General features: G+C 37.0%; 2 protein-coding genes across 8 annotated transcripts in view; one reads left to right on the top strand and one right to left on the bottom strand.

Moving 5' to 3' along the window:
• The window catches only part of DCAF16 (DDB1 and CUL4 associated factor 16), a 7,948-nt gene extending 2,995 nt beyond the window's left edge, over positions 1 to 4,953 (bottom strand). For 4 of the 6 annotated variants that reach the window (XM_011948812.1, XM_011948813.1, XM_011948814.1 and 1 more), the window contains exon 1: positions 4,643 to 4,953. The gene's annotated coding sequence lies outside the window, so the exon portion shown is untranslated. The remainder of the gene's footprint in view (positions 1 to 4,642) is intronic. The other 2 variants (XM_011948817.1, XM_011948816.1) reach the window with 2 other exon arrangements.
• Positions 4,954 to 5,011: 58 nt separating this feature from the next.
• The window catches only part of NCAPG (non-SMC condensin I complex, subunit G), a 32,820-nt gene continuing 10,222 nt past the window's right edge, over positions 5,012 to 27,609 (top strand). Inside the window, exons 1-13 of one of the 2 annotated variants that reach the window (XM_011948806.1) lie at positions 5,012 to 5,380; positions 6,418 to 6,621; positions 7,091 to 7,319; positions 8,980 to 9,125; positions 9,397 to 9,481; positions 11,407 to 11,599; positions 12,071 to 12,220; positions 17,334 to 17,474; positions 18,003 to 18,126; positions 19,319 to 19,408; positions 19,731 to 19,910; positions 22,578 to 22,688; positions 25,257 to 25,376. In XM_011948806.1, the coding sequence (XP_011804196.1) occupies positions 5,054 to 5,380; positions 6,418 to 6,621; positions 7,091 to 7,319; positions 8,980 to 9,125; positions 9,397 to 9,481; positions 11,407 to 11,599; positions 12,071 to 12,220; positions 17,334 to 17,474; positions 18,003 to 18,126; positions 19,319 to 19,408; positions 19,731 to 19,910; positions 22,578 to 22,688; positions 25,257 to 25,376 (2,100 nt within the window). In that variant the 5' untranslated portion in view covers positions 5,012 to 5,053. Of the gene's footprint in view, positions 5,381 to 6,417; positions 6,622 to 7,090; positions 7,320 to 8,979; positions 9,126 to 9,396; positions 9,482 to 11,406; positions 11,600 to 12,070; positions 12,221 to 17,333; positions 17,475 to 18,002; positions 18,127 to 19,318; positions 19,409 to 19,730; positions 19,917 to 22,577; positions 22,689 to 25,256; positions 25,377 to 27,609 lie in introns of both variants that reach the window. The other variant, XM_011948805.1, reaches the window with a different exon arrangement.

The raw sequence follows: 27,609 nt of genomic DNA, 5'->3' as shown, positions 1-27,609 counted from the left end.
ATCCGCCCATCTCGGCCTCCCAAAGTGCTGGGATTACAGGCTTGAGCCACCGCGCCCGGCCTCTACAAAAAATTTTTAAAACATTTAGCCAGGTATGGTGGTGTGTGCCTTTAGTTCTAGCTACTTGGGAGGCTGAGGCAGGAGGATTGCTTGAGCCCAGGAGTTGGAGGCTGCGTAGTGAGCTATGATTACACTGCTGTACTCCAGTCTGGGTGACAGAATGAGACTCTTCTCAACAACAACAAAAAAGTGAAATTAGCTAAAGATGACCACGTTGACTGAGACTGATACTGTCTAACACAGGACGGAAAGTCCTAATCAACGTTTTTCTCTTTTTGGAAAAAGATATGTTAAGAATTGGAAGAGATAAAACTATTAGTTTACAGATGATATCATCTAATTAAAAAAAACCAAACTTTTAGAGTTCAACAAGGTTCCTGATCTGAGATTAACCTATGACTATCCATTAATTTACTTACTTATATAATACTTATTATTTGCCATGTACTACTCTAGTAACTGCACAAATGTTAACTATTTTAAAATTCTTCTAACAACCCTAAAAGGTGGTACTTTCATTGTACCCATCTTACCTGTGGATTAAGTTACGTGACCAAAGTCATTCATCTAGTAAGTCACAGGGCCAGTGTTTCAACTCAGGCACTGTTAACTTTTATACTAGCAATACTAACTAGACCATATATAAAGACATTTCACAGAAGGAAAAACAAACAACAAAAACCCAATCCTATAAAGAACCTAGGAACTAATCATTAATATATAAGATTTAATAAACAATATAGAAGATAATTTAAAATACAGACATTCCATGCTCTTGGATGGAACAAATATCATAAAGATATCAACTTTCTCCCTATTAATTTATATAATTCCAATCAAAATTTTAAGGAACTCTATATAAAGGTTATATAGAAAGAATAAAATTCCACATATAGCCAAATGAACTGTTTAAACAGAAGAGTAAGGGAGTTCCTATTCTTCAAGATATGTACTATGACTAACGTCACAGAAATTAAAATAGGGTAGCATTAGTGTAAGAACAGACAATAGTCCAACAGAGCAGAAAAGAGCTTAGAAACAGAGCTATATATAATTTGGGAATGTAATATAAAATAAGGTTGGTACATAAACTAAGGGTGAATGGATATGTTTAGTACATAATATTGGTACAACTGGCTCACTATATTAAAAAAAGTAAAACTATTGGAACAAGAATTAACAAAAAATTAAGAACAAGGTTAAGAAAAAAAATGAAAAGCAAAACCATGTAATACCTATACATATAATGACATGTATAAGGGAGGATTCATGATGTATTAAAGATCTAAATGGGGATGGTAAAACCATATAGTTAGTTAAATATAATACAGAATATCTTTGTGAAATGAGGCCAGGGAAAGACTTCTTAAAAAAGCATAAAGCACCAGACCAAAAAATGAATTTAATCACATCACAATTAATCATTTCTGGACTGAACTAAAGATACCAAGGACAAAGTTAAATCAATTTTTAAGAAAGATAGCAACTTCAATAAAGAAATGAGCAAAGGACAAAGACATCTAAATTATAGAAGAGAAAATCCCAAAGCATGAACAATATGATCACATTATGCTATCAGTTTGGTAGAATAAGAAAGCTGGATAATGCCAAGTGTCAGTGAGTTATTTTTTGGAACCGGCACTGCTGGTGGGATTGCAGAGTGGAGTAACTGTTCCTAACAGACTGGCAGCACTACTTAGGCAAACTATTTGCACATCTCACGATCTAGCAATCCTACTTTTGGGCATAGATAGCAAAGAAATTCCCGTAAGAACATGTATGAAGATATACCCTGAAGCTACATCTGTGATGACAGGAATTAGAAGCATTCCAGGTTCCTATACCTAGAGAAGCGGACTGGTAAAATGTGGTGGAAACACATTCCAAGTATACATAGCAACATAGGTGGCCTTTAAAGGCATAGCTTTACATGAGAAAAGAAACAGTATCAATGTGTCGTTTATGCTACTCTGTAGGGGGCATTTCCAAAATTAAAGTCAGTGGACATTTTCATTATCGAATACACTGAGTTGTGCTAATAAGGTTATATGGTATGGCTTCAGGTCAGCAATTTTCCTCTAATGAGTATTTCTCTGGCTTTCATACACTCCTAGCACAGTGTCTGGCGTATATGAGTGGCTCAGTAAATGTATCTGAAACAATCAGAGAATGGCAAAGGCTTGCAGTAAGTAACTACCACAAGCAAGTTCTAATTTACTCCAGGGAGAGAACAGTTCCCAAGTTATAGCTTGATTTGGTAATGTTAGACAAAGACAAATGAGATAATTTTTTAAGGCAGGATCAACATATATGATGCTACTACAGAAATATAAAGGAAACTGCTTATACCTTTAAGAAGAAACAATGTAATACTTCTTAGTTTATAATACTATTACCTGGTTCAATCTGAAAAAGAGTATTCAATCTTTGTCGTGGACCTGTTAGTCTTTATTAACTGAGACAGGAGAAGCTGTTGGTTTTTAATTGTGCTGTCCTCTAATATTTTTGCTATTTTCACTTCAACCAGATTGCACCTGTGAGATTACTAATTGGCTAAACTTCAGTTATTATGTTACTCAGAAAATTTTTAAAAAGGCTCTTACTTTCCCATAATCGTTTTTGTTCTGTTTCACAGTACAGAAGTCAGGAAACATGTAAGCTTTAAGGCAGTACACTATGTTGTTTAAATTTAATCTAGCATCTTTAAAAAAATATTTTCAGATTATAACATCAAAAAATACTGAACCCCTCCCCCCATGGCTTTAACCATTGAAAAAAAAAACAACAAAAACAAACCTAACCAAAATATAGTTAGGCTGACCTCTGGCGGCCAGATGTCTCATTCTTCTGTAACTGACAAAATGGTGTGATCTCTCTGTTGGTGAGACAGCCAAGTTGAATACAATAAAGAAATACTAGCTGGCTCACGCCTGCAATCCCAACACTTTAGGAGGCAAAGGCGGGTAGATCACCTGAGGTCAGGAGTTCGAGACCAGCCTGGCCAACATGGAGAAACCCGTCTCTATTAAAAATACAAAAAAGTAGCCAGGCCTGTAACCCAGCTACTTGGGAGACTGAAGCAGGAGAATTGCTTGAACCTGGGGAGGCAGAGGTTGCAGTGAGCCAAGATTGCACCATTGCACTCCAGCCTGGGTGACAGAGCAAGACTCTGTCTCAAAATAAAAATAGAAATAAATATTAGAAATATCACAAAGCAAAATTATGGGCAACACAAATGTTACCACATTCTTATCTTAACTAGCAGTTGAATATCTACAAAGTTTGAGGAATTAAGCAGGAGAATGGATAAGGTATGGCATATTAATACAATGGAGTACTATAGCAACCTGTCTGTGTCGCAGTTTCCTCATCGTAAAAGATCAAAGTTATCCTACAGGGTTTGTGAGCAATAAATGAAGTAAAGTGCTTAGAATGATAAAGGCCAATCACGTGCGAGTTACTATTATTAATATATCAATATGAACCACAGCAATATTGATTGAAAAAAGCCAGAGGCACATATAATTATTCATTTAATGGTTAAAACATGCAAAATAGTACAATATCCTCATTCAGGGATTTATTTAGTCATTAATATAAAAATGTGTCATTAATATATAAAAATCTGCATGGTAGAAGTTAACAGTAAATTCAGAAAATCCATTACTTCTTTGGAGTGAAGGTTAATTCAAAAGGAGAAAGACGTACAGGTGGCTTTAGTAATGTTCTATTTCGTCAGCTGGCAGTAGGTTACTAAGGTGTAGGAGAGGGAAAAACAGCTTCCCTCCATCCTTCTAGGTTCTTTGGCTGAGTTACAAATTAACTTGACATAGACATTAACAAGAAAAAAAACCCGTACTTAACTACACATGCAGAGGAGTCCCACCATGGTCAGATGATTGAAGATTATACAGCATCTTACGCTACTCAAGAAATGGTGGTTTGCGGCTTTCTGGGGGACGGCTGGCCACAAAGTTGTGGAAAGGTGAGGGGAGGAAATAAACGGTGAATAAAAGTTGTCTTGGTATGCAGATAAAATCTCCCAGGTAACAAAAATTATTGCAGAGCTGCCCTCTTTGTGAAATAGATGCTTTACTGATGTATATTTCCTCTGTAGATGTAAATTTCTTTTACAAGAGGACAATTTCTTTTTCAGAGCGACTCATGTGTCTGCATTTTATCAGAATACCTGCTCAAAATATACCCTAGAAGTATATTGTAGCGTGGCATATTCTGTTCTCCTACAGTCCTATTTTTGGATGGTGCATCCTGGGATCCAACAGAAATTCTGCCTGATATAATTTCATTTAAAATTTAAAAACCTAGTCTCTACTCTTCTTTATTTTAACCACTACCCGAAAGGCCTTTCCATTCTCTTGAGTTCTCCCTTAATACTCTGTCCTTATGCCCGCTTGTAAACAGGGCCTCGACAGTTGCATATCTAGAAACGGCAGTAGCTAAGTTAGCCCGCACCCCCTTCGCAGCGATCCCCGGGCCGCCTGCATGCCCTGCGGAACCTCGCAGTCGGCTTCACCAGGGCAGGGACTAAGGCCTTCAAAAGACCGCATCCGTCTCCACTAACCTCGGGTCGCCCCGCTCAGCGGACCCAGCAGCGTCTCCCTTCTCAGAGGCGGCCGGGCCTCTGGAACGCGCTACGAACTTTCCTTTGTCGCCGTCTCTCGAAACCGAGCCCTCGCGTGGGGATCCCCCGCCCTTTGGCCACAAGGGAGGTTGTTATCTTCGGCAGATCTCCCGTTCTCACCCTTGGAGGATCGCTTCTTCTTTCTCGCCTCACGCTCAACTGCACTACCCAGCCAGGCCTAACACTAACAACCCTTCCCCTCCCGCGGCTAGGCCACTCCGCTCCGCTCCCGCGCCGACACTACTTCCGGCCGAGTCGAGGTCCCGCCCCGTTAAAAACGCCACTTCCCTCCGTGAAAACTGTTGGACAAGGTTGAACCTAGACGCATGCGCCCAAAGCGCAGGGTGTGAGATGGGTGGACCCATCGCTTCCCGCTCTCTCCTCCCAGAGCGCTTGCGGCAGTCTCGCGGGATTTCCCCCTCTCGCGGCAATTATTTGAACGTTCGGGCGGTAAAGACTCCCGGGGCTGTCAAAGAAGACTCCGCGGAGGGCTCTGCCTCTGGGTGGGCGGGGGGCCAGGCTGTAGCCGAGCGCGGGCAGGACTCGTCCCAGCAGGGTTCCGGAGCCATGGGAGCGGAAAAGAGGCTGCTGTCGATTAAGGAGGTCTTTCGGCTGGCGCAGCATCCGCACCAGAACCAGGCGAAGCTGGTGGTGGCGCTGAGCCGCACCTACCGCACGGTAAGCGCGCCCGGCCCTGGCCGCTGCTCCTCGCCCGCCCCGGCCCACCCTCCCTCAGGGGCCTTCCGTGGCCCTCGGGCTCGGCGCACCGTGACTTCAGCCTTGTTCACCTTCGCGACTCACTTCATAGGGACCACCTGAGGTTCGGAGAAGTCAGGGATTTACCCGAGGTCGCCTGCGCCCAGGCCAGAAAGACTCCGAAGTCTGGGCGTCGTTCACACGGGCCCCGCCTTGGCTTTTCTGAGCCGACACCCCCAGCCTCTGGGCGGCGTGGACCGTTATTCCTTAGTCTGATTGTGAACGTGGAGAGAAGCATTTACGACCACCTAGGCTATCAGACATCAAATACTGAACCGCAGAGTGGATCCTGAATGCGGGGGTTCAGTGGTCGTTGCCCCTGGGGTCATCGTTCCCCGCTAACCGTCAAATGATTCTACCCTCGTCCCACGGTTACATTCAATCCAATCACCAAATACCAAATTAATCGTTAGGGCCTGGCCATTCTTATTTATGTACATACTATTTGTTTGTTTTGAGTGCAACCTTGAGAAGAATAGAACAATTAATTTGGGGAAGATGAATTATCTTGAGGTCCAAGAAAAATTGTAAGTAAACATCGCAGGGCTTTGAGGATATGAGATAGGATGTGCAAGTTGTCTCATAAAGAAGCTGCTGGTGATAGGAAGACCTGAATATGAGAAATATAAAAGGCAGTATTGATTTTGGGTTGTTGATGAAGAAACGTATTTGTAATGTACTGGTACTAAAGGCTTCTTGAGAATTCAAAGATATTGAAAAAAACAATCAAAGGAATCTTTTTACTGTGGAAAGTCAAGCTCGTGTACTCCAATTATAGCCTGGAGAGAAATTCATGCAACTTGATTTCTTTTGCTGGTTTGGATAATTAAGAGTTTACTAAATAAAGATTTTAATTTGTCTGCATTATTATGGCTAGTGCTTTCAGAAGTCTTAGGGTGATGTTGGGAATAAAGGATTTCTATCGATGCAGTTTATGAAGGGTTTCTTTTGTCTTTCAGATGGATGATAAAACAGTTTTTCATGAGGAGTTCATTCATTACCTTAAATATGTTATGGTGGTCTATAAACGTGAACCAGCTGTGGAGAGGGTAGTAGAATTTGCAGCAAAGTTTGTTACCTCATTTCACCAATCTGATATGGAAGATGATGAGGAAGAGGAAGATGGTGGCCTTTTAAATTATTTGTTTACTTTTCTCTTAAAGGTACTATGAAAATGATAGCTTTGGGGAGGGATTTTAGAAAATTCTGCCACTTTAAAAGAGTCGTGGGAGTTTGTATGTTTTTGACAATGAAATATCTAGTGATTGAAAAAATCTGAATAAGTCTGCCTTTTATGGGAAATATTAGAATTATCATTATGATTAAAAACTGGACTTTAACTCCATTAAATTTTTAATGACCTCTTTAAACCAGTTCTCCTATGTTTATTTTAAATGAGTTCTGTATTTTAGAAGCTGCTACACAGAGGACTATGTAACTTAGCAAAGACTGTTTATTTTGAGACTGTATAAAATATATATTTGCTATGCATATGGACCAAGGTAGCATTATAAGTTCTCTTTAGGAAATGAATTGTTGTAACTTCTTGCATTCCGAATATATAGAGTTCAGATAATATTATTTGGAAGTGGTATGTGACTATGAATAAATTTTGATTTGTTTCTGTTTTAGTCTCATGAAGCAAACAGCAATGCAGTGAGATTTAGAGTGTGTCAGCTCATAAACAAGCTTTTGGGAAGTATGCCAGAAAATGCTCAGATTGATGATGATGTGTTTGATAAAATTAATAAAGCCATGCTTATTAGATTGAAAGATAAGATTCCGAATGTGAGAATACAGGCAGTTCTGGCGCTTTCACGACTTCAGGATCCCAAGGATGATGAATGCCCAGTGGTTAATGGTGTGTGTAGTTTCCTAAATCTTTTTTCAGATTTGTTGATTTTGTTAAATTCTCAGTATTTGAAAATTTTTATTATGGTCTCTACATATGAAGAGTATTGGTAATTAATATATGATTCAGATAAAAAAAAAAACCCAAGTAGCAACCACCCAGCTTAAAAAAAAAAAATCAGTACTTGCATGCTATCCCAACTGCATCCCTGTCCCTCAGAAGTAACTATTATCCTCAGTTTTGGGTTAATTAGTCTCTTGCTTAAATTAAAAAAAAAAATTTACATAAATCACATATGTCTATCTTAATGTTTTCTTATCATTTTGTGTAAATCATGCTGTATGTATATATTTAGCAGCCAGTTACATTTCTGTATAATACCTGTTACTGTATTTTGCCCATTTTTTCATTGGGTTTTTAATTTAAAATACTATTTAAAATAATTCATTTGCGTTCTTTATATATTTTGAAAAGAAATCCTTGGGTCATATGAATTGTAGATCTTTCTGCTTTAGGTGGCTCATTGGGGTATCATTGTTTCACTCCCTTTGGGGTATCTTTTTTTTTAACAGAAATTCTTATGTCAAAAATATAAATCTCTGCCATTATGATTTGTATTTTTTAAATCTCTTTTTAAAGGAATTTTTCTTACCTCTGGGGTCATAAAGATAGTTGTATTTCATTTTTCCATATATGCCTAGGTTGTTTTAGGCACTCTTCTGTCCTCTTTGTCCCTTTTACCAGTTTTATAATCACTGGTATATTTATCACTATAGTAGTTTGTATTTTTTTGGTGTTAAAATATACCCATAATAATATTGTGTAAAACAGAGATATTTGATAGTCAACATGTACTTAATAATTGAGTGGGAAAGATGTGAGAAGTACAGATAAATATATTTAAATATAAGAAATGAGTTTGTTTCAATGAATAAAACCAAAAAATATTTCCTTTTAGGTCTCATTAAAAAACCAAAATAATGGGCCCTTATAAAGCCATATCAGTTTAAAATAAACTGTCTGCTATATTAAGCTTTCTCTTAAATATTGAGGAGTAGCACAGACATAATCTTTATGATTAATTTACCATGACTTTCAGGGCTATTTGTTTTCACTTTTGGCCTTAGAGCCAGTCCGTTGACTAATTCCCCTTTGTGTCTTTAGAAGGGAAGTTGGTGGCCCGCGCAGCAGTGACTCAGGCCTGTAATCTCAGCACTTTGGCTCCAACCTGGGCAACATAGCGAGAAGGAAGTTGGTGGGAAAAAGACTTAATGTGTAAGGCTAAAAAAAGGACATTATTTCTATTACAGATGGGTTCTCAGGCTGGATAGAAGAGGTGCGGCCTCAAACTCCTGGGCTTAAGTGATCCTTCCACCTCAGCCCCCAAGTAACTGGAAGCGCCACTACTATGCCTAGCTAATTTTTTATTTCAAAATTATTTTGTAGAGACAGGGGTCTTGCTATATTGCCCAGGCTGGTCTTGAACTCTTGGCTTCAAGCTCTTCACCTACCTTGGCCTCCCAAAGTGCTGGTTATAGGCATTAGCCATTGTGCCCAGCCTATCTTGATCATATTAAAGGCATTTTAAAATATCAAAATGTGTGTTATTTTATGACTATAGTTAAATAAATAATTTCTTCAGTACCAAAATGTATTGCTTTATTTTTAGCATATGCTACTTTGATTGAAAATGATTCAAATCCAGAAGTTAGACGGGCAGTGTTATCATGTATTGCACCATCAGCAAAGACTTTGCCAAAAATTGTAGGGCGCACCAAGGATGTGAAAGAGGCTGTCAGAAAGCTGGCTTATCAGGTAAGTAAGTTCAATGTCTTGTGTTGGCATATTCTTAACGGACAAGAAGCCATTTTCTTAAAGTGCCTTTGAAAAATACTTGGCATGTAATAATTTCTTCAATTGAGGTTTTATGGAGAACACAGGTGATTTAGGTAGAATTTTACTGTATTAAGTGTGTTACCAGGTATTAATTTTGGAGATCCTGGGTAATTTTCTAAGATGGTGATGTTCTTATGAAATCTGTAAATTGTGTTGAGGTTAATGACCATCTTTATAAATTATTTTTAAGGTTTTAGCTGAAAAGGTTCACATGAGAGCTATGTCCATTGCTCAGAGAGTAATGCTCCTTCAACAAGGTCTTAATGACCGATCAGGTAAGATAAACAACTTTATATATATAAAACTTTAGTAGATTTTGAGGTTAGACTTAACAAGGTTTAGGAAACAAGTGTCAAATCAGGTCAAGTAAGCCTGCCAGTCCCATGAACCTGGTGAAATTTATCTTGATGTATTATATAGAAAACATAGGGCTAAAGATCTTGATATGTATATATTTTTGAGACAGAGTCTCGCTCTTATCACTCAGACGAGTGCAGTGGCTCAATCTTGGCTCACTGCAATGTCCACCTTCTGGTTTCAAGCGATTCTCCTGCCTCAGCCTCCTGAGCAGCTGGGATTACAGGTGCACATCACCATGCCTGGTTAATTTTTATATTTTTGTAGATACGGGATTTCACCATGTTGGCCAGTCTGGTCTTGAACTCCTGACCTCAAGTGATCCACCTGCTTCGGCCTCCCAAACTGTTGGGATTACAGGCGTGAGCCACCGCATCCGGCCAAGAGCTTGGTATTTTGAAGGAGCAGAGCTTATTTCTTTCACCCTTTCTGTGTTTTATAGATGGAGAAACACTACTTAAGTCTGTAGAGCTAATTCAAGTCAGAAGTAGGAAAAGATCTGTTTGCCCTCTCTTCCTTTAAAAAAAAAAGCTGTTCCTTATGTGTATACCTTGGTATGAATGTGTTCTGTGTATCAGAAACAACAATTAGGAATGGTCAGACCAGTATAATTTCCCTTCTTTTTTTTTTTTTTTTTTTTTTCTGTTAGAGTAGCGTTCCCCAACATTTTTGGCACCAAGGATCGATTTCATGGAAGACAGTTTTTCCACAGAGGGTGGACTGGATGGTTTCCAGATGAAACTGTTGCACCTCAAATCATCAGGCATTACTTAGATTCTCATAAGGAGCGTGCACCCTGGATACCTCCTGTGCGCAGTTTCCTGCACCTAAGAGAATCTAATGCGTCTGCTGATCTGACAGTAGGTAGAGCTCAGGCGGTAATGCTCATTAGACCACGGCTTACCTCCTGCTGTGCGGCCCGGTGCCTAACAGGCCACAGACTGATACTAGTCCATGGCCCAGAGGTTGGGGAGCCTAAGACAATCTGCTTATAGGAATGATATTTTTTGAAATTTTTAACTCCCATGAGAAGGCCAAGATGGCTCTATTGTGCTATAGTGAGAAAACCGACTTGAATTTGAAAACATTGTCAGAGAATTAATTACTAGGATGACCTTAAAAGCTAAGACTAAGGTTCATTCAGTGATGTATGCTTGTGTAGTTCACTACTGCAAATAGCAATCGTATAATAGATGAAATCAGATAACAAGTGAGATAATAGCTATTATTACATATATTCTGGGCTAACACCTGAAGCTCATTGAACCCAGGGGAGAAGGAATGTAAAGATATTTGTGTAGGCTGTGGTATTTCGTGCTGAGCCTTTTCCATTTTTATTTATAAGTTACCATCACAGTGACTTTTGCAGTATCACGGTACTTCTTTTTTTTTTTTCCTTTAATAGCTTAGTTGGCTGGGCGCTGTGGCTTACACTTGTAATCCCAGCACTTTGAGAGGCCAAGGCAAGTGGATCACGAGGTCAAGATATTGAGACCATTCTGGCCAACATGGTGAAACAAAAATTAGCTGGGCATGGTGGCGCATTCCTGTAGTCTCAGCTACTTGGGAGGCTGAGGCAGGAGAATTGTGTGAACCCAGTAGGTGGAGGTTGCAGTGAACCGAGATCGTGCCACTGCACTCCAGCCTGGTGACAGAGCAAGACTCTGTCTCAAAAAAAAAAAAAAATATATATATATATATATATATATATGTGCCTAGTTGTGCCTCTTAACCTCTACTATTTCTATTGTAAATATTGACTTTGTTAATTAAAATAGACAAAATACAAGAGATGGAAGCTAGAGGGAGCCTTTGTTCACCTATGTTTCAAATGACTCAATAGATGCTGTGAAACAAGCTATGCAGAAGCATCTTCTCCAAGGCTGGTTACGGTTCTCTGAAGGAAATATCTTACAGTTGCTTCATCGGTTGGATGTAGAAAATTCTTCTGAAGTGGCAGTCTCTGTTCTCAATGCCTTGTTTTCAATGACTCCTCTCAGTGAACTGGTGGGACTTTGTAAAAACAATGATAGCAGGTACATAAAGGATTTATTCTTTGAAATGTAATACTGATTAACTTATGCAATTAGTTTTTTTCATCCCCATAGCTTAAGATTATATTAATACCTTTAATCTTACCTCTCGTTTTCTTTTAGTCTGATGAATATCTTTTTTCCCTTCCTTTTTCCCATCCTGGTGTAAGAACTCGTTGCTTTATCATAGACTATCTACTTTAGCTAAGGGTTTTCCCCCCTTTAATTTCTTACTTTGATTTTTGAATTAGCCTACTATGAGAAAATCCAGCAACATGCACCCCTAGTATATGTTTGCTTATTTGGTTCTTTTTTGTTCTAAGTTTCTTCATTCCTCTTTGTGTGGCTACATTAATGACTAAAAGGATAGTGTAGAAGTTTTAAAGCAAATCTTCTTATTCCCATTTTTGTACTCTTCCATTTTTAATGATAAAAATATCATGCTTTCTCTTACACTCTTTCTTTTAAATGAAGGAAATTGATTCCAGTGGAAACATTAACTCCTGAAATTGCTTTGTATTGGTGTGCTCTTTGTGAATATTTGAAATCAAAAGGAGATGAAGGTGAAGAATTTTTAGAGCAGATTTTGCCAGAGCCTGTAGTATATGCAGACTATTTACTGAGGTAAGTTTTTTTTCTTTTAGTTTGGAGAGTGATTGTGTTGCTGCATGTGTCAACCTCCCAGCTCCCTTCCTCAAAGTCATGCTTGATTGTGAATAGGTTAAAAATCCATTTTTTGTACATGCAGGGATAGTTATATACATTGAGTCTTTTTGAATATCTTGTGCTGGTCTGTATACTGAAAGAGCAAGTCACTATGTTTAGGATCATTTCTTCAAAACTGTTAAGATATAAGTATGACCATTTCTGCATAAAGTTGATAATGATGATATATTATTTCTGAAATTGGTTGGCACATTTTCTGTTAAGTGTCAGATAATAAATATCTTAGGGTCCTGTGGGCCATACCGTCTGTCACAGTGACTCAACTCTGCCATGGTATCGTAAAGGCAGCCAAAGACAATGTAAATAACTGTTTTTCAAGAAAACTTTTATTGACTTTTATGGCCACTAAGTAGTTGAACTTTAATATTCATGTGTTAGCAAAATAAGAAATTTTAAAAAATGATCAGTTAAAAATTTAAGATATTCTTAGCTTGCAAGCTATGTAACAGGTAAGTAGGCTGGATTTGATGCACGGACCATCGTTTTCCAATTCACAGCATGGATCTTTGTGGCCAGTTTTATTTATTCAAAACTTACTATCTGGCTTCATGTTTTAAGGTTTTTTCAAAAACAATTTGGATTATCATAATTATACCTGTTAAGAAATTATTTTGATTACTTTATTTCAATTTAAAATTATATAAGAAAAACATGAATGCATTCTTGTCAAAATTCAAATACAGAGGTATATAGAATAAAAACGTGGAATCCCCCTTTTATTTCCTACTTCCTCAATCCCATTGATTAGCAACTAAGTGTAGATTCTAGCAACCCTTAGAATTAGCAATTAAACAATATAGGGTATATATTCAAACCTCTTTCTCTGCATTTATATACATTTTTTGAATATAGTTTTCTTTAAAAATTAACACTGTATATACTGTTTTTTTTTCAACTGATACCTGAGATCATTATATATTGGTGCATATATAATGTAATAGATGCTGTTATAGTCTTAATAGCATATCATTCCGTAGTATGGTGGTAACATTTAATTTATTCCTCTGTTGATGGACATTTAGGATGTTTCCATTTTTCACTGATAAAAGCAAAAGTATGTTAAACTTCCTTTACATTTTTGGGTACCTTTGGGATTTTTGGGGGTTAATTCCAAGAAAAAAGTTGCTATGCCAAAGGATAATATATGTGTATTTTGATAGATATTGGTATGTAGTTTTTTTTTTTTTGAGACTGAGTCTCGCTCTGTCTCCCTGGCTGGAGTGCAGTAGCCGGATCTCAGCTCACTGCAAGCTCCGCCTCCCGGGTTCCCGCCATTCTCCTGCCTCAGCCTCCCAAGTAGCTGGAACTACAGGCCCCCGCCACCTCGCCCGGCTAGTTTTTTTTGTATTGTTAGTAGAGACGGGGTTTCACCGTGTTAGCCAGGATGGTCTTGATCTCCTGACCTCGTGATCCGCCCGTCTCGGCCTCCCAAAGTGCTGGGATTACAGGCTTGAGCCACCGCGCCCGGCCTATGTAGGTTTTTAACTCTAACTTTATGCTTTTTTTTTTTTTTTTGAGACAGAGTCTTGCTCTGTCGCCAGGCTGTAGTGCAGTAGTGCGATCTTGGCTCACTGCATCCTCCACCTCCCGGGTTCAAGCGATTCTCTTGCCTCAGCCTCCTGAGTAGCTGGGACTACAGGCACGTGCCACCATGCGCAGCTAATTTTTGTATTTTTAGTAGAGATAGTGTTTAACCATGTTGGCCAGGATGGTCTCGATCTCTTGACCTCGTGATCTGCCTGCCACGGCCTCCCAAACTGCTGGGATTACAGGCGTGAGCCACAGTGCCCAGCCTGATGTATTTTTTTTAAAAAAGCTTCCAATCTGTTTGAAATAACAGTTCTCTGCTTTTGTTTAAAATGATCTCACATAGATGTTAGACAGCAAAGCTATGCATGCCTCTAAATTTCCCCTGCAAAAATCCTAAATCTAGGATAACTATCTCAAATGTGAGCCAATAGGGAAACTATAGCTCAAGCCCATATTAACATCATGAAGAACCTGTGTGAATCTAATGAGCGTTTTAATGTTAATTATTTTAGACTTTGACATTTAATTAGGGAATTCATTGTAATGCTGTTTGGGCCATGTTGAAATGTTTCCAAAAGGAATGAGTTTGTGGCAAAGTTTAATAATATGTATTAATATAAAATAAGTTTATAGGAGGTAGTGAAAATACAAGAAAATATGAGGAAATGTTAAATATTTAAATGGCATAAAGCGGGAGGAGTTTTCCTCAAGTACAGCATCAGAAGGTGACTTGTTAAGAGCTTGTTCCTCCCTTCTGAAAGGTCAGGGATTAACATTTCCTTTGTCACTCAGTCTTTGAGTTTTGAAGTAAGGAACTTTAACCTCATTGGCTTATTCACCTTTAAAGAGGAAAAGTTTCGGCCAGGTGTGGTGGCTCACGCCTGTAATCCCAGCAATTTGGGAGGCCGAGGCAGGCAGATCATGAGGTCAGGAGATCGAGACCATCCTGGCTAACATAGTGAAACCCTGTCTCTACTAAAAATACAAAAAAATTAGCTGGGCGTGGTGGCAGGCACCTGTATTCCCAGCTACTTGGGAGGCTGAGGCAGGAGAATGGCATGAACTTGGAAGGCGGAGCTTGCAGTGAGCTGAGATAGCGCCACTGCACTCCAGTCTGGGCAACAGAGTGAGACGCTGTCTCAAAAAAAAAAAAAAAAAGAGGAAAACTTTCAGAAATTTATTTTAGTGATTGTTGAAAGAATACCTGAAAAATAGAATGACTGTCTTTTTGGAGCAATATGACTAGATGGGATTAATATACTTGAGTACAGAAACAAAATTAAATTGACAAATTGTTTCCTGATAATCTCAGGAATATAGTTTCAGGCATATTGTATATTTTAGGCAGTAGATTCAATGACTGAGAACTCTGATGTGAAACAATTTCGGTTAACCGAGGTGCTCATTTAAAGAGCAAACAAGGACATGAGGATTATCAAATTAGAGTAAGTAAAAAGGACAACAATAAAATTTGTTGAAAGCCATCTTAAGTATAAATTCTTAGACTTTAAAATACTTTCTTGAGTGGCCTCTTCATTATAATAAATATATTATAATAAATATCTTTACAAATGGTTAAGAGAAGATTTCATGGTAACTAAAATTGGTGGGTCAGTTTTAAGTTGTATTTATGCAGTTGAGGATTTTTAATCTATAAATTAAACAACTGTTTGAATTTACTTAAAAAAATACCCTCGGCCAAGATGCTATGCATTTTGCTAAAGCTAGGCTGGAGAAGTGGGGAGAGATCCAAAGATGAGTATAAATGAAAGTTTTCTTTTAGCCTGTCAGAAAAGAGTAACGCTACTGATTGGTTGAATTTGATAGTTATCAGTTGTGTAGTTTTCCTTAGTTTCCTACTAGAACCCAAAGGGTGGCTGATGTCGAAAGTCCTAATCTTGTGGCCAGAAATTTATGAGCTTTTATTTATTCTTGGTCATCACCTTGTAATACATGAGAGTATACTCATTCATTATACAATATACCACAATTTCTGTAACTTGATTTTTGTTCACTTTTTTTTTGGAGACGTAGTCTTGCTTTGTTGCCCAGGCTGGAGTGCAGTAGTGTGATCTTGGCTCACTGCAGCCTCTGCCTCCCAGGTTCAAGCAATTCTTCTGCCTCAGCCTCCTGAGTAGCTGGGATTACAGGTGCCCACCACCACATTCGGCTAATTTTTGTATTTTTAGTAGAGATGGGGTTTCACCATGTTGGTTAGGCTCCTTTTGAACTGACGTCAAGTGATCCGCCCGCCTTGGCCTCCCAAAATGTTAGGATTACAGGTGTGAGCCACTGTGCCTGGCGACGTTTTGTAAATGACATTTTTGATCAGGATTGTTTTTCATGTTACTTCCATCTTAAAGGCGCTTCGCTAAGCTTAAACTCTTAGTTCTACTTTTAAGTAGCTTTTTTTATTCCACACAAAAAGCAGAGGCTACTGAATATACAGACCTCTTGGTGAGGATTATAAAGGGATTTAGTTTGGTCTGTAGTAAGAATAAAACGGTGAAATAAAAGGTAGCTGATGGTAGTGGGGTATACAGAGATTAGTAGGGTTCCTAAGAAAGAATAATAAACATTTGTGAAATTGTTTATATTTTTCTGATTTTTTCAAAAAAGTTAATTGTGTTCATGGATTACTTGTGTAATTATTGTTATAATTGTTTAAAATAAAAGAATAATTAGGCATGATGAAGATTAGATCTTTTTTTTTTTTTTGAGATGGTGTCTCGCTCTGTCACCCAGGCTAGAGTGTAGTGGTGTGATCCCGGCTCACTGCAACCTCCGCCTCCTGGGTTCAGGCAATTCTCCTGCCTCAGCCTCCCGAGTAGCTGGGATTATAGGTGCCCACCACCATTCCCAGCTAATTTTTTTTTTTTATTTTTAGTAGAGATGGGGTTTCATCATCTTGGCCAGGCTGGTCTCGAACTCTTGACTTTGTGATTCACCTGCCTCGACCTCCCAAAGTGTTGGCATTACAGGTGAAGATTAGATCTTTATGACTAATTGGATTTTTGGGCAAGGCATTCAGAACTTGATAGATACTTCTTGACTTATAGTGGGGCTACGTCATAAGTCAAATGAGTTTAATTCTCAGATAAACTCATCCTAAATTTGAAAAATTGTAAGTTGGACCATCTGTAATTGGGGACCATCTATAATTGGGAGAATGCTAGTGACATTGAAATAATTAGTTATCAGTTAGACATAAATATGTACCTTTTGAAAATTTCCCATAGAAAATTTGAGTCACTATTGAAAATACATTTTCCAAATTCTTTTGATTCATCTATAAGTTTGTTTGCAAAAGTTAATGACGGTGGCATAGAATTGAGTTTGTAGACCAAATTACATTGTATAGACATCTATGTATGTAGACTACCATGACCTGAAAATGCCCCTTTTCTGACCTAATGGTGGGAATCAAGTCTTGTTTGATGTTTCTTAACAGATTCTACTTTATTAATTCTGCTTGTTTTAGTTATATGCAGAGCATTCCAGTTGTTAATGAAGAACACAGAGGTGATTTTTCCTATATTGGAAATTTGATGACAAAAGAATTCATAGGTCAACAATTGATTCTAATTATTAAATCTTTGGATACCAATGAAGAAGGAGGAAGGTATGTTTAAATGTCAACTCTCATTCTAATTTGCCCTTCTAATTTGTTATATTGAAATATAGTCCTTTTGCAATGTAACTAAACATATTTTCCCTAGCTCTCTAAAGTGGTATAAAAAGTTTTTTTTCCCTTTTCCCTTCTATGTATTTCCATATATACACATACATTTATATTTCTAGTTCAATTTTCTCAGAATAAATCAATGAAATTGCAGTTTTTGGTTAAAAGTTTCTGTTTAGATTTATTAAGGCTAGTAGCATTTTCTAAAAGGTTTAATCATTTCTGGTATTTTGTCATTTTATCCTGTTGATTTATTAAAAATCATAGGGTGTTTTATAAAAAATTTTTGTGTGTGGAATGAGAATATTTGACCTAAAGTCTGTACATACAGAGTTTTGTACCTATTATAGTGATAAACCTAAGTGAAAGAACTGAAACAAATATAATTAAGTCTGCAGAGTAGGTGAATGTTAGAGATGAAACATGTTTCGTCATAATGATATTTAAATTAGTTCTTTTTGACTGCAGAAAAAAACTGCTGGCTGTTTTACAGGAGATTCTTACTTTACCCACAATCCCAGTATCCCTGGTTTCTTGTCTTGTTGAAAGACTACTCCACATCATTATAGATGATAATAAGAGAACACAAATTGTAAGTAATTTTCCTCATTGTTGATAAGGAGGTTTTGGTCAATGACATTGAATACTGTCTTATTTTCTCTTTAGAATGTTTTATTTTGTCTTTGTTTTTGGTTTAGTTTTGTCTCTTTAATGAGTTTTAAAATTTCTTAAAACCAATTATCTATCTCTTACATACACAGAATATTTTAAAAAATCACCTTCTTCCTCTTAGTGTACCTGTTGTTCAATCAGTTTGAAATGGAGCAGGTTTGGTAGGAAGTTACAAGTGGGGATATGGTTTTGTCCATGAGGCACTGGGTGCTAGTGTTTTTGAGAGCTTACTCAAATTATACATACTTGGGTTTAGAATCTCCTCTGACACTTTCTGGCTTTGTGACTTTGGACAAGTTATTCTGCCTTTTTACTTGTCTGCAAATAAGAATAGCAATGAAATCTACCTTTCATTGTTTAATGAGGTATTGTTCATAAAGGTATTGTTCTATATTGCTTGATAAATACAGAAATAATTGTTTACTATTATACTGTATCAGTGTTATTTTTTTTTCTGGCATAGCCAAAAAAGACGAATCTGTATCATTTATTTCGTAAAAATCATATAATTTCAGTTGCAGGTTAATTCACAGGTCATCTCTTCCATCCTCTCCTTATATATATACCCCTTCTACAACATACTTAGTTGTTATTCAGCATCTGCTTAAATACTTTTATTTGGGAGGCAGCCTTTTCCTGATCAACCAATTCCAGTATACAAGTGGTTCTGAAAGGAAAGTCTTTCCTTATGCTGTTATTGTTTATGCATTATTTACCCAAAGGAAGAATAAAAGGATATTCCATTTTTCTGTGTTTAAATCCTACAGAGCTGAACAAGAGAAGGGTTGCGGATTTGAGGCAGAGAATTTATTAGTGTTTCATCTTAAGCACCATAATTCATTTTTCTGTTTTTCAAACGTTATATGAGGGATAATTTACTTTCAATGTCTGTGTGCCTATTTACTTTCCATTCAAATAATTTCATTTTGTAGTCAGATGTATTTTCTAAAATGGTCTAGCAAACAGAATATGTGCTGTTTCTATCTGTATATTTTTGCTCTATTATTCAATATATGGTGGATACTACTTGGAGTTTTATATAGAATTTTGATACTATTTGCTGGTATATCAAACATATATTAAAGCATGTACTCTGAATCTTAACTTATCAGGTTACAGAAATTATCTCAGAGATTCGGGCGCCCATTGTTACTGTTGGTGTTACTGATGATCCAGCTGATGTGAGAAAGAAAGAACTCAAGGTAAGTCTCTTTTAAATGAAAGAAGTGCTTGAATGTAATGTGGTTGTACAAGTCTATTCTTTCCTCTTGCTGTGCAGTTCTGAAATGTTTCTCACATAGTCAAATTATTGTTTGATTGTTAAACTATAAGAATATTTAAAATGTTACCACATATGTCAGTCTCAGATATGCAGATCTCTGTGTCAGGAAAATTACGAGTTTGCATATGCTTGACTCATTAAATTCTGGGCAGTTGCGATATTAAATAATGCTCCTGGATTGCTACAGATATTCATATTAACAGTTTTTATTCAATGTTGAAACAATTTATGTCTTCCCTTAGATGGCTGAAATAAAAGTTAAGCTTATTGAAGCCAAAGAAGCTTTGGAAAATTGCATTACCTTACAGGATTTTAATCGGGCATCAGAATTAAAAGAAGAAATAAAAGCATTAGAAGATGCCAGAATAAACCTTTTGAAAGAAACAGAGCAACTTGAAATTAAAGAAGTCCACATAGAGAAGGTACAGGTAACTTTTTTCATACTAAATCTTAGGTGTTATTAATCATCTCAACTAAATCTTATTTTCTCTAACTTCTATAATTGCCAAAATATATTTACTTTGAGCACTTTATAACAGTGACATGAATTAAAATGAAAAAAGTTTTTCCCTGTTTGTATTTTTGGACTTAGAAAGGCCTTAATTAACTTTAATTATTGTAGGTAGGACTTTATTTGCTTCCTTGTCATGCTAATCTCTAGAATCCCAAGTATTTCTTACCAGGGAAGCTAGCTTTCCAGTGGTTCACATCTGAGTTTTCTGTTTTTTTTGTCTTGAATGATTTAAAAAAGGAAAATAGATCCATTTTTCTCTTACTTGTGGAAGATCCATGACCTTTCTTTTTTATTGCTAGCAAAATAATTTCTATGGTAACTGCATTTTTTAAAACTAAATTACTTTTGTGTTTTTAGAAAAAGCTAATAAGCAGCTTTGTTATTTTTGATGCAATACTAAACTTATATGTCTAGTAACATTTAAAGCTTGCTTTTCAGTAGTTTGTTTTTTAAAAAATTAGTTTGTTAAAGTAGTCTCTTAAATGGATTATTTCTTTCCTCCCGAAAGAAATTTTTTGTTAATGGTATTGATACCGTCTGTCTTATAACAAATGATAAATATGTAAACATAAGATAGGTATCAATTAATATTTGATATTAACTTTAATTTCTTTTGGGATCTTGCCTTTTGTAATGAACATCATTTTACTGTAATTTTGGGATGTGCTGATTAGAGTATTCTCATAAAAAGAATGCTAAATAGGAGACTCTGTATAGGAGAGTTTCATGACTTATGTTTCTGATCTCTTTAGCTATAGACATCCCAACTCCAGCACCCACCTTTCCAGAGAGTATGCCTGAATTTTATTTTTATTACTGGTGGCTTTTATTTGACAAAGTCTGTGGGCCATTATAGGCTATTAAATTTGGAAAGTAAATTTAAAGCAAAAACTGAAAATATCATCTGAAAAATGATAAACTGTAGCTCAAAATTCTAAAATTAGCAAAAGTAGTCTATCATGGTTAATATCATCTGTTTAACTTGACTCACTTTGACCATTTTTGTGTCTGTTTGTCCTGTTTGAGGGCTGCAAATCTGTTAAAATGCAACTACAACAGAGCATAATAGATGCTATGGTCAGGGAAGTATAGAGGTTTTATGGAGATGTATCTAATGCTGGTAGAGTATTGTTGGCTTCCCCAGAGGAAGACATGTTTTATCCTGAGATTAGAATAAAAATAACAATATAATCTAACAGTTAGAGGATACTTTTTCTGTGGTAGTAACAGCATTAATTACTTCACAAATGTGAATTCATTCTTTTCTTACTATAGGCCTATGAGGTTGGTACTATTATTATCTTCATTTTACAAAGGGCAAGTAACTCGCCCAAAATCACACAGATAGTAAATGGTGGAGGCAGGATTTAAACCCAAGAAGTGGCTCTAGACTTGTGCTTGTAACTCACTCTGTGCTGTCTCTCCTCAATGAATTATGGAGGGAATGTTGTAGACAGATGGAGCAACATCTGTGATGGTCCAGAAGTTAAAGAATTCCTGTTGTGTTTTAAAACTTCAGGTCCATGTGACTAGAGAATTGATGGGGAGGGGCAGGAGAGAAATCTGGGGAAAAATTAAGACCTAGGTCACGTAAGGCCTTGCGTAAGCAATACTAAAAATTTTGTATTCTAAGAATCATGGTGAACCACTAGTATTTTAAGTGGTTAGGTAAGTCTTACGTCTCAGATCACTGTTGTTTAGGAAATGGATTGGAGAGTAGTAAAAGCTTAGACAGGCGTAATAGTTGGGAGACTTACAGTAAGGTTGGGAGACTTACAGATGATGGTAGTCTGAACAAGATAATGACAGTGGATGTGGAAAGTAGTGATGAACTTCAGAGGTATTTAGAAATTAGTAACAGGGAGAAAAGGGAGTCAGGAATGTATCTTAGGTCTTTTGGTTTAGACAACTGGGTAGATGGTAATGACAGCATGAAGTTAGAGAATAAGGAAGAGGAGAGATTTGTGTAATGATGAGTAATCCCTTTTGGACATGTTGAGTTTGAGGAGACTGGAATATCCAAGAGGATATGTCTTTTAGCAGTTATATATATGAATCTGAAACTTAGAAAATAGCTGGGCTAGCTCATAGATGATAAATGAGGTTGTCAGGTTTTTTTTTTTTTTGAGGCAAGCCTCTGTCGCCGAGGCTGGAGCGCAGCGACATGATCTCAGCTCACTGCAACCTCCGCTTCCTGTGTTCAAGCCATTCTCGTGCCTCAGCCTCCCAAGTAGCTGGGACCACAAGTGTGCACCACCACACTAATTTTTGTGTTTTTAGTAGAGATGAAGTTTTGCCATGTTGACCAGGCTGGCCCCAAATTCCTGGCCTCAAGTGATCTACCCGCCATGGCCTCCCAAAGTACTGGGATTACAGGCGTGAGCTGTTGCGCCTGGCTGAAGTTGTCAATTTTAAAATCCTGCCTCTACCATTTACTATCTGTGTGATAGCTGTAAGATCACCTACAGAGTCTATATGGAGGGACAGTATGCCCTACACAAAGCCCTGAGAAAGCAAACATTTAAGGGATAGGGAGAAGATATTACTAATGCTGAATATTTTGTCTTCATTTTAGAATGATGCTGAAACATTGCAGAAATGTCTTATTTTATGCTATGAACTGTTGAAGAAGATGTCCATTTCAACAGGCTTAAGTGCAACCATGAATGGAATCATCGAATCTTTGGTATGTTGATGGCCTCTTGGGCTTTATTTTAGTCCACTCCTTTCTTATTTTGTAAGTAATATGTTCTTTAGAAATCAAAATAATGAAAAGATTACTGTCTTAAATATCTAAGTATAAATGATAAATATATATATATATATAGCAGTTACTTCATATTGTGAGGATTAAATAAGATAATGCCAGTAAAGGACCTGATATATAAGTTACAGTCTTTTAAAGATTTGAAAAAATGATTTTATACTGGAAAGAGATACAGGATGTCTTCATTTTTTGAATAGTAAGAGAGGAGATACTGAAACGTACCAGGAATATTTAAGTTCTGGAATCGTGCTATGTAATGAGACTGAGACAATCATATTTTATGCCCTGGGAAAGGAATTTATTTATTATATTTAAAGGGCTTTTAAAATAACCCTTTGTAGGTAATTCCCATAGGGACACAAGTACTGTAAGACTCTAGAACATTACTTTCTGATAAGGAATATAGTGCAAAGCATATGTAACCTTACATGTTTTAGTAACCACATTAAAAAAAAAAGGATAATTTTAGTATATTGAATATATCCAACTGTATTATTTGGATATATCCAATATATCCAAAATATTAATCATTTCATTATTTACTCACTAGTAAAACTGTTGCAATATTTTACATTCTGTTTTGCATGCTAAGTCTTATAGCACATCTTAAACTAGACTAGTCACATTTCAGGCGTTCAGTAGCCACATGAGGCTAATGGCCACAGTATTAGTGCACTGTTTTGTTGTTGTTGTTTTTGATAGTACTACTCATTCAAAGCAAATTCTGTATGGAGCCAGGTTCTTACAGAAGTCTCTCAAAGTTGTATTTACTTGGTACTAGTGAGAAATAGCCAATGAATATGATCTGAAGTCTAATTCCTTGGGTTGTCATGAGTTCCTGAATGTAGTAAAGAAAACCAGTTTTAATAGTTCAGAGCTTCTGGAGAAATACTGTTTTGTACTCAGCCATTAGAATTTAGCTTTATTTTTAGAAAATCAGTTATCTTTAGTGAAAAGTGATGCTTAATTAGTACTTGGATATTTTATGTCTGGTCCTACAAAATTGAAGTAGTAAATATGAAGACTGTATATATGTGGGAAAGGATATACAGTGTTATGTGAAGAAGAAACACAAAATTGAATGGTCATAATGATTTTAAGTGTATAAAAATCTGTGGTTAAAGACTGAAAGAGATTAGTAGAGGAATATAAAAGATATTTGGATAAAAGTTATATTTTTATGAAGTTACTGTGTTTTAAATAAAAGATTTAATAAATTATTCATTGGGAAAATCCAAATTATTCACTGAGCAAATATTTACTGAACATCTGTTACATACTAAGTGCTGGGAATAAAGTATACATGGTATACAAAATAGATACAGATTGCCAACATTGATCTGGTCAAATGAGAGGAGCATCAAGTAAGTAAAGAAATAAGTGAAAGTTTGTGCTATTAGTGCTTGCTATGAAGAAGAGCTATATGGCCATATGTGAACTTATAATAACAGGATTTGACCTATTCATGGAAGGTGACCCTGGTCTGATATTTGAGTAGACGTTATATGAAAAAGGAAGAGAAGACTGTTTAATATGGTAGCTGCCAGCCACACATGGCTTTTAAAAACTAGTCCAAAATGAGATATGCTGTAAGGATTAAAAACATGTTGGGGGTTGAGCGTGGTGGTTCACACCTGTAATCCTAGTACATTGGGAGGCCAAGGCAGGCAGATGGCTTGAGATCAGGAGTTTGAGACCAGCCTGGGCAACATGGTGAAACCCCATCTCTACAAAAAAATAGAAAAATTAGCCAAGTGTGGTGACTCGGGCCTGTGCTCCCAGCTACTTGGGAGGCTGAGGTGGGAGGATCACTTGAGCCTAGGAGGCTAAGGTTGCAGTGAGCCGAGATTGTGCCACTGCACTCCAGCCTGGGTGACAGCGTGAGACCTTGTCTCATAAAAAAGAAAAGAAAAAACCATGTTGGGTTTCAAAGACTAGTACAAAGAGCAGAAGGTAAGTTATCTTTTTAATAGTATTTACGTTGATTAAATACTACAGGTATAATATTTTGGTGATATTGAGTTAATAAATATATTAAAACTAGTTTCACTTTTTTTTTTTTTTTAATGTGGCTACTAGAAAATTTAACATGACATATGTGGTTCCCATTTGTGGCTTCTATTCTATTTCTGTTGGATAGCATTGAATCCAAACCAGACTAGTTGAACAAACTGAGCAAGAGTAGCATAGTATAAGAAGATTGGGAAAGAAACTACACAATAGGGAATAGTATATATCATGTTAAGGCGTGTTTTGTCTTGTTCTATGAGCATTGGGAAGCCGTTGAGTCCATTTTAGCAGGTGGAGGGGAGGTATCTCATGATCAGACCCTATTTCAGGAAGGTCACTCTGGCTTTATTGTTCTGTTTTAGCAATTTAATACTTACCTTTTCTTTAAAAGTGAAAAATGACATCTTTGAGGTAATAGACAATAGGGAAATGAAGTAGATCCATGAAATCATATGGAAAATTTCTGATTCATTTTAGATTCTTCCTGGAATAATAAGTGTTCATCCTGTTGTAAGAAACCTGGCTGTTTTATGCTTGGGATGCTGTGGACTACAGGATCAGGATTTTGCAAGTAAACACTTTGTATTACTATTGCAGGTAGGATTTATCTTGTGATAAATCTCAATTGTATTTTCTGAAATACTCTGTGGTGATAATGCTAATACTCCGAATTTATCTATTCTGGTGCTTATTGATGATGATGATTATTATGGATAATCTTTGGAGACGCAATACTTTCATCTTTTGTTTTCTTATTAAAATGTGTTTGTAGAAAAAGATGAAATGCCAATTATTTAAGATATGCTTTTAATTATTCACATGGCAAATACTTATGGAGTGCATATTATGTGCCAGCAACTGTTCTAGACTTAGAAAAATGAAGTAGGTAGGTAGTGAATAAAACAAGATAAAATGTGTTGTCTTAATGGAGCTTACATTCTAGAAGAGGAAACACACAGTGAAAAATAAGTATACAATGTATCAGATAGAGAAAAATAAAGCAGAGAAGGGGACTAAGCAGTGGGAAGGAGGAGAGGGCACTGTTTGGTTGAGAAAGACCTGACTAATAAGTTAACATTTGAGCAAATACCAGAAGGAAGCACAAGAGTGAACCACCTGGTTATCTGGGTTTCCAAGGAGAGGCAAGAACAAGGGAAGAGGCCCTGGAGTGTAGGACTTTGGGTGTGTTCAAGGAACAAGAGAACATATGGCTAGGAAAGACTGAGCAAAGGGAAGAATAATAGGAAAGGGTTTGCTGGCAGCAGGATGTCCATGTCTTCTAGAACCTTATAGACTGTAAAGACGTCAGCTTTCACTATAAATGAGATGGAAAGGAATTGGAGGCCTTTGAGTAGGAGATTGTTATGATCTGACTTGGCATAAAGTGGTGTAGACCAGGGAGGGGTTGGCAAACCTTTTGTGTATAGGGCCAGAGAGTAAATATTTTTAGATTTTTGCAGGCCATATGATCTGTCTGAACTACTCAGTTCTGCTTTTGTAGTGTGAAGACAGCTGTAGATAATACATAAATGACTTAGTATGGCTGTAGTGCAGTAAAACTTTATGGACACTGAAATTTGAATTTCATATAATTTTCACATGTAATAAATTTTTTTTAACCAGTTGAAAATGCAAAACTTCCTAACTTGCAGGCTATGCAAAAACAGGTGGTTGAATGGATTTGAGCTCTTTGCAGATCCCTAGTACTGAATAGGGGTACAAGCATGGAAGCAGGGATACTACTAATAAGGAGGGTATTTGATAATCTAGGAAAGCGAAGGTGATGGTTTGGATGAGGGTTGTGGTTGTTGAGGTTGTGAGCAGGATGGTAATCTAAGTTTGAAAATTAAGTCTAGGATTTGCTAATGAATCTGATGTGGTATGTGACAGAAAGGTAGAGGATAATTTAAAGATTTGCCCCAGAATAACTGGATGGATGAAATTGGCTTTTCCTATAATGGGGAATGCAGAGGAGCAGGTTTTATGACAGATAGAATGAAATAAGGAGTTCAGTATTGGACATGATAAGTTTACAGTTTAAGTTACAAGTGGATATATTAAATAGGCATTTATATGTGAGTTTGGAGTAAAGGGGAGAGGTCCAAGATGGTGAAATGGAAGTCTTTATTCTTTTGATAGTATCTGATAGTACGCAATGCTTAGAGATAGCATGTTGCCTGAGGAATGAGTGTAGATTAAATGAGTGTAGGGTCAACTTTGTAGGACCCTAAGCCTCAGATAAAAGTAGGGGAGATGAAGAGGAACCAGTAGGGGCTAAGGTGAATTGGACAATAGAAGAGGAATGGTGTGATTTCCTGGAAAGCAAGTGAAGGTAATATTTTAAAGATGATAGAATGACCCAGCTGTCCAGTGTTGCTTCATAATGGACCATTCTGGATTCATAATGGACCATTTCTGGCAATCAGGAAGTGTTCTTGAAATTTCTTTAAAAGTTTTGAAAAATTGAGCCATTTTTCTTAATTCATTATTTACAGGTGATTTTTATTTGTTTTAAAAGCCAAGTTATAGAGCTAAGTTATTTTTACCAATTACCTAAATTTAATTACACTAAAGAATATAGTAAACTGGCACACGCCTGTAATCCCACCACTTTAGGTGGCTGAGGCGGGTGGATCATGAGGTCAGGAGTTTGAGACCAGCTTGACCAATGTGGTGAAACCCCCATCTCTACTAAAAATACAAAAATTAGCTGGGCGTTGTGGTGCATGCCTGTAATCCCAGCTACTTAGGAGGCTGAGGCAGGAGAATCGCTTGAACCCAGGAGGCAGAGGTTGCAGTGAGCCAAGATTGCGCCGTTGCACTCCAGCCT

The sequence above is a fragment of the Colobus angolensis genome, unplaced genomic scaffold (genome assembly GCF_000951035.1).
Source record: "Colobus angolensis palliatus isolate OR3802 unplaced genomic scaffold, Cang.pa_1.0 Scaffold284, whole genome shotgun sequence".
Taxonomy (NCBI): Eukaryota; Metazoa; Chordata; class Mammalia; order Primates; family Cercopithecidae; genus Colobus; species Colobus angolensis.
The sequence above is the reverse complement of the archived record's forward strand: the minus strand, read 5'-3'. Positions and strand labels throughout refer to the sequence as shown.